Below are 7,766 nucleotides of genomic sequence, written 5' to 3' on the forward strand. Positions count from 1 at the left end.
ACTTAGCAGTGGAAATGAAACCGAAAACGTACAAATTATTTAAACAATCATATCGCATTTTAGAGTTATGAATACGACGAGCAACCATTTTGAGTACAGAGGTACACAAAAATGCACGTCAACATGATACTCTTGATAGCGCCGACATCAGCGACGCCGAAGAAATAGAAAACCTGCCTAAACTGCTGAAAAGAGTCACGACTGTCCTGTGTAATGAAAAGACGGCCACCCTGTCACTCATCATGCCCAACATGAAGACAGCCATCCATAAAAACCTCTGAGACAGATACACATAAGTTCAGGATTATCTTATAGAACTGCTAATTACCTGGAAATGTGGATTTTTTTTGCACACAGAAAAAACACAAGTGACCAAGCAAAGCCTTAAGCTCTTACTGTTAAATTCAATTGAATAGAAAGCTTTTTTTTTTTTGCACTTTTACTTAAATTGTTCCTTAATTTTGTCTCTGTCATTTCAATAATATTTTTTAAGAAGTTTTTAAATTGTTTTATTTTCCAGAGACAGGCCTGTTTAATTTATTTTCTTAAAGAAAGTTCAGTTTAACAAGTTGAAACAAAAGAAATACATAAAAAATAGTTTACTTGGTAAAATTTGCATTTCAGTTTAATTTTAAATTTTTATTCCAAATATCGTGATACATATCGAATCGTGAGCTGAGTGTATCGTTACACCCCTACGCATTAGGCATCTTTGCACCTAAAAACACCAAACTTAGCGCTCAGGAATGGTTTAAAACAGTTGAAATGTCAACTTGCTACAGTAAGCAAAGCCCACAATGCTTGTCCTGCCTTCAAGCTCTTCCAATTGGCCGACAGTGCTAGAACAGAACGCAAATGGATTGGTTGATATCAGCTGTCAATTACTCAGTTCCGATGCCGGGGAGCTACAGCCTTGAAATTGTAAAGGGCTGGATACAAGAGAATGAAAAAATACTGGCAGATTTAGTTTTAGAAACCACCTAAAGTTACAAATAATGGCAGATATGATTAGTGATCATGTGCTGAATGTCTATCCAGCATTTACACTTTTTGAAGAGTGGATAAAAGACTTCCAGTGGTTAAAGTCTGTTTGAAAATGACTAAAGCATTCCCCGTGAAGCCAGGGGGACGGAGTTTTCTGGTAACAGTGTTTGCCTCTGAATCTACACATTTTAAGCACGAGATGTTCTAACGTTATTTAATCCTTCATCTAATCGTCATGATGCTGTCAGTCGTGCGAATGACACCGGTTTTACCATCGCTAAAGAAAAAGGTGCTGCCAAGAAAAAGGTTCATTTCGAGCCGTGAAATGGTTTGTGTTTTTTCTTTGTTTGCTTTTAATGCTTCATATCCAAAAATTGTGGCCTTGTTCAGCTAAAGACTTAAAAAATACTGAAACTATTAATGCTAGTCTCTGAAGGTTATATGCTGATAAAACAGTACAGCAAAGTAAAAACGCCAATACTTCAGCTACTTTCGATGTTTTGTTTGAATGAAATAAAATGCCATCTGTAACTGTCATCAACTTTCGAGCATTAACCTGCTGCTTGGTTATGCCTGCTGTTGACTCACAGAGAAATTGGGGTTTGTGGCTAACCACTGTCTCTCCATACAGGTCATTAAACATGGACTGCGAGAACCAGGAGAAAGACAAGGATGGAAACCCCACCGCCAGTGGCTCCTTCAACAATGCCAACTCTAACAACAGTGAGTCCTGAACAACCGTTACATAAAAAAAATCTAAATAAAAAAGTATAATTCTGTTTTATTGATCACACATAGTAATATTAGGAGATGTGCATTATGGGATATGGTTTACTACTTGAATAATATGCTCTTCTGGTTGCTTTCACATTAGAGGATTTAATTTTAATGCAGTATCCTCATCTATACTGGTATTTTCACCATGTTTCAGAAAATATCTCCATCCGTACTATATGATTGAAAATGCATGAGAGACGCTAAAAGTAGATGTAGACTTATATAATTGTAGTCTGTATACAATTGATAATAAAGCACAAGTTATAATGCCATTCATAAATAACTAGTATTATTTTGCACTGAAAGAAAGTCAGATTTTATAAGGCGCAAAGCTGGACAAAAGTCAAACGAATGCCAAGAGACCAAGCGCGCAAGAGAGACCAAATGTGCATGAGGTGGACTGAGCATGTGTTCTGGTGGTCAAAAGAGACCGAGAGATTAGTAACGTTACTATAATTAATTACTATTGCTTTTACTACTATGCTTACTATCTTGTTAATAACTAGTGGTAGGGCTGCTCGATTTTGGGAAAAATCATAATCACGATTATTTTGGTCATAATTGTAATCACGAATATTCAAAACGACTATCAGTTGAAGTCAAAATTATTAGTGCTCATGAGAATTTTTTTTTTTTATAAATATTTCCCAAATGATGTTTAACAGAACAAGGAATTTTAACAGTATTTTTCTCTAATATTTTTTCTTCTGGAAAAAAAGTCTTATTTGTCTTGTTTTGGCTAGAATAAAAGGTTTAAATAATTTGAAATCCATTTTAAGGTCAATATTATTAGCTCTTTTAGGCCATATATATTTTTGATTGTCTACAAAAGAAACTACTATTATACAATGACTTGCCTTATTACCCTAATTAAGCCTTTGAATAGCACTTTGAATTTGAATGCTTGTATTTTGAAAAATATCTAGTAAAATAATATGTGCTGTCATCATGGCAAAGGTAAAAGAAATCAGTTATTAGAAATGAGTTATTAAAACTATCATGTTTAGAAATGTGTTAAAAAAATCTTCTTTCCATTAAACTGAAATTGGGGGAAAAGAGTTACTAATATTCAGGAGGGCTAATAATTCTGACTTCAACTGCACATATACAGTTATTTTCCACCCTGCAAATGAAAGAGAAATAAATACAAAGAATAAAAATATAAAACTAACTGTGCTTTAAGCATCTTCGATGTAAGAAAAACACTTTAGCTAAAAGTCCTTCAGTCAAGAGCAGTTAGGGATTTTCTCCTTGTTGATTTATTAATAATGATAAAAACAGGCGGCAGCAGGAATATCGCGCTGTCACTTTAATGGTTTCGCTTTCACTTGTCTTCTAATCCTCAACTCGTTTGTTTATTACACAGATGAGGGTTAATATGAATAATCATTAAACACCGCGTTCTGACACCTAATTGAGCATTAAAGCGCTCTGTGTCTGCGCGCCGCACACACATAAGCATTCAGTCTTTCGCGCTTTTAAGAGCAGCAAATGTGTACAACTGGAAAGAGGGCGGTAATTAATGGAATAATCGTTTATCTCGATTAATGGTTTTTCATAATCGCTAGAAGCTGAAATCAAAATCGGATTTTCGATTAATTGCACAGCCCTACTAGTAACTATGCTCAATAAGTTGGGTTTTATTTGATGTAAAAATGACATGTTTTGTTAATACAATTGTAACATGTGTGAAATTATAATTGACACTTTATTTAAGATAATTTAAGCAGTTTTGTGACTTTTAAAATGCTGTTTATTACCCTGTTTCCTCATTCTTTTAAAAAAATACTGAACATGTTCATGTTAAGAAAATTAAAAAAAACAATTGGGGAAAAATCAATCAATATCTTGAAAATAAATGCATTTATTCTTGAGTTTTAAACTGAGCAGATATGTTGAGCATTATTAAATGTGTCCACTATAATATTTTAATATGTAACAATCATTAGGCCTGTAATATAACAAACTGATACATTATCTATTCTTTATATGACGTTATTCAAAGACTATAGAATATTATAAAGTAACTTTGCTTTTATTCAGAGTAAAAAAAAGCCTTTTGGCCGCCAGCACTCGGCCTCACTCGCACACCAGCACTCAGAGAGACCGAGAGCACGCGAGGTAGGACCGTGTTCTCTTGACTTGTCTCCACTCTGGTGCCTCATAAGATTTAACTTGGCAGCAAATGCTTTAAATATAACATGTAATCATAAAAAAACAAAATACAAATCTGAAAATCTAAGTAACAATATTATTATAGTACAGTACACATTTATATACATTTATTAAACAGAACACAAATTATAATATTCACTATAAATTATGGAAACCAAATGTTGCTTCACTCGTGTTTCAGTATCCTTGTAAAACCTGTGAATTTTGTTTGACTGCAGGCTGTGGTGGCAAGTTATTAAAAGCTGTGATATGTTATGTGCATGCAAAAGGCTTATGCAAGACAAGAAAAAAATTTGAATTTTGAAACAAAAAAGCACAGGACTCACTTTCTGACTTTATTTTGAGCACTTGTCATAAATTAAACAACTCCTAATGTTAATATATAGGATAATAATATTACCTTTTATTTATAGGCACCTTTCAAAACACTCAAGGACACCTTACAATATGTCACAAGCACATCATAAAAATACAACGAGTAAGGAAAGAAAAAAAAACAGGATATTAGACCAGAAAGTCATTAAAAGCAATGCTGAACAGAAAAGTTTTTACCCAAGATAAAATTGGAAATTTGGAAATGGAGTCCACCTGACGAATGTGCAATGGCATGGAGTTCCATAACCTTGGTGCTGTTCAACTAAAAGCACTGCCACCAAGTGAATTCATATTAAAATTGGGAACTGATAATGATTCAGCAGTGGAAGATTTCAGTGAGGGCAAATGAGTGTATAAATGAAGAAGATCAGAGATAGTTTGGTGCCAGATCATGAAGAGCTTTGTATGTTAAAAGAAGAATTTTATATTGTACACAACAGTGAACAGGAAGCCAGTGCAGGTGAAAGAGCATCAGAGTTATGGGATCAGAAGCACGTGAGCGGGTGACTATCCTAGCTGCTGAGTTCTGAATTAACTGTAATCTATGAAGTTGCTTATGGATAGAGGCTTGACATCAGTAATTCACAAGAGCAGCAACACAGCATGTCATATATTTCCACAATCATGTATTTATTACCTTCATGTTTGTTTAGTTTAATGCTTTTTTAAAACAGCATCCTTTTTAAAATAAATAATTAAATGTGTTTTATGTTTAAACAATAGATTTAATTATTCATTTCTAATAACTATTCTCTTTTTCTTTACCATGGTGGTACATAATGTCTTACTAGTTATTCTGCATGATGCTGATATTCGGGTTTAAGTGCAGTTTAAAGGCTTAATTGTGTTAATTTAGCTAAGTATGTGTTTAATACATACATGTACATATACAAATAGGGCTGTGCGATTAGGCTTGGGCGGTATCCAAATTTTGATACCGTCAAACCTCCTTCCTATTTTACCCCGGTATTCAGGATTACCGTGCATAATAAAAAAAATATGACGCAAGGCTCAGACAGCATCACCAAACTGTTTGCTTGTGCCTAAACCATTCAGAAACTGAATACCGTATATGTCTTGTTTGTATTAGAGATCTGCGCAGGAAGCTCTCTCTCTCTCTCTCTCTCTCTCTCTCTCTCTCTCTCTCTCTCTCTCTCATTCTCTCTCTCTCTCTCACACAGACAGGCAGACGGAGAGAGAGACGTATAGCACTATACTCTCTCTATTTCTCTCTCTCTCTCCCTCTCTCTCTCTCTCTCTCTCTCTCTCTCTCTCTCTCACACACACAGACAGACAGACGGAGAGAGAGACGTATAGCACTATACTCTCTCTATTTCTCTCTCTCTCTCTCTCTCTCTCTCTCTCTGTCTCACATTCACACACATACACACAAACAAGCATCCATGCAGATGCACGCGTGCTCGCTCGGAAGCGATATTGTTAGACCGTGCGCCCGCTCCCTTTCAAATTACAGAGTTACCGACCGCTCCCGCGCTTTATTCGGAAACTCATTCCTGCACTGCAAGAAATCTGGTTGGCTGCCGCGATTCAGCAGGGGGAATGCAGACCTCTAGTTCCTATTTACCACGTCTCCCTTCTCCCATTAAATAAATATTATTTATTATTATTTAATGCTTGTCTCCTATTTAAGTGCATTGTTTTTTTCATGACAATATAACGGTATTGAAATTGACACTGTTGCTATTTTTAGATCCAATGGGGTATACCATATTACCGTATTACCGCCCAAGCCTATGTGCGATTAGTTGAAATTGTATCAAAATCCCCATTTGGTTCTGCACGATTTCTAAATCTATTTGCACTATGGTTCCCGCATTAAGGTATTTAAACCAATCATAACGTAGCACACCTAAACAGAGCAAGAACAGGGGACTGAATAGCCTGCCTATACAGGGATGATGAGTTCAGCACAGGAGGACTTGTTGCCAAAAAAGTCAACATCTGTGGTATGGGGTTACCACAGAAGTTACTTTGGATACAGGAAGGCTGATATATGGCAGAACTGGGTGATTTGTAAGTCAGTCATTTAAAAGCGCGTGGAAAGCATCAGCACGTTGCTTCCTTCAGCATTTTTAACGTGCTTTGCGGTCGCTCATTTGTCGTTGCTTGGTGACCATCAATGGTTGTCTCAGAGGAAGACAAACTAACAAAACAATGCTGCAGTTCTGAAAGTTTTATGCATAGAGAAAATTAAAAAGCACTTGGTGTTCGGGTGTGTTGCGTTTGTCTGAGGTAACTGAAATGTGTATCTTCCATACGAAGTATGAAGCTTATCGGTCAGTTCTTATTGCACGCACCTCCAATGGAAATAATGGACTTGTGCGTGCAAAAGACACGATATGTGAACAACATATTTCAGTGTCACAAAAAGGTGTGTGATCTATGCATAACAAAACAAAACTAAACACACAAGCAACTACTTTTGATATTTGGTCAAGCAGAACATCAGAACCTAGCTTGAGTTTGACTGTGCATCCTGTCACACACACACATTTGTTTTGCCACAGGTCTGTTCTAGAGACAGTTAGTCACTGCTTTACTAGGTAATTTTTATTTTATGTTTGTTTTAGAGACATGTTACAGGCCTTTGATAAATATCTAAGTGTTTTTCTTTTAAAATATGTTTCAGATTTACGCTGTAAACACAGATTTAGTCTGTCTCTGACAAAATCATGATTAAAATTGAAATCGCAATATCTTTGAAAAAATCGTGATGGTTACTTTTGCCCATATCACACAGCCCTAATACAAATGGAAAAGAACAGTTCTCTCTAAAGATAAAGGACTTGTTACGGAGTGGATGCATATGACTTGGCATTGCTGATACCATTTCAGAAATAAATAAAAGAAACTATGATTTACTTTTAAATCCATAATGCTTATTTCTAGTTTTCAGCATTTCCAAAAGTCTTTGTTTTAGAGGTTTCAGACAGTGTGTATGTAAAGTGTAAGCATAGCAGACGCGTTTCATGTTAAAGTGAAAGCACACCAGTGTAAACATAGCCTGTGAATGATCTCATGTGAACTTGTTTGCGCAGGTATTCAGACCATAGACTCCACACAGGCGCTGTTCCTGCCAATCGGAGCCTCCGTGTCTCTGCTCGTCATGTTTTTCTTCTTTGACTCGGTTCAGGTGGTCTTCACCATATGCACTGCAGGTATGTGTGCATACAAACACACCAGTGACCTTCCACCACTCCTTTCTCACACACTGACCTAGTTCATCCACTGAAGTAATATTTACATGATTGTTTGCTTTGTCTTGTGTTTCTGTTTGTTCTCTGTAGTTCTAGCAACCATTGCATTTGCGTTCCTTCTGCTGCCGATGTGCCAGTATCTGACCAGACCCTGCTCCCCACAAAACAAGTAAGAGTTTACTCGCTTATCAGAGTCGTTTGCGGTTCACTGCTGTTAGCCCAGTTCATGTGTCGGCA

At 36.2% G+C, this 7,766-nt stretch overlaps 1 protein-coding gene across 6 annotated transcripts in view; it reads left to right on the top strand.

Annotated features, from left to right (window-relative positions):
• sppl3 (signal peptide peptidase 3) overlaps window positions 1–7,766 on the top strand; it is a 203,561-nt gene that overhangs the window by 177,412 nt on the left and 18,383 nt on the right. For 5 of the 6 annotated variants that reach the window (XM_073913963.1, XM_073913961.1, XM_073913962.1 and 2 more), the window contains 3 exons: window positions 1,616–1,707; window positions 7,371–7,490; window positions 7,620–7,698. In XM_073913963.1, the coding sequence (XP_073770064.1) occupies window positions 1,626–1,707; window positions 7,371–7,490; window positions 7,620–7,698 (281 nt within the window). In that variant the 5' untranslated portion in view covers window positions 1,616–1,625. Of the gene's footprint in view, window positions 1–1,574; window positions 1,708–7,370; window positions 7,491–7,619; window positions 7,699–7,766 lie in introns of all 6 variants that reach the window. The other variant, XM_073913959.1, reaches the window with a different exon arrangement.

Source organism: Danio rerio, chromosome 10 (genome assembly GCF_049306965.1).
Source record: "Danio rerio strain Tuebingen ecotype United States chromosome 10, GRCz12tu, whole genome shotgun sequence".
NCBI classification, from domain to species: Eukaryota; Metazoa; Chordata; class Actinopteri; order Cypriniformes; family Danionidae; genus Danio; species Danio rerio.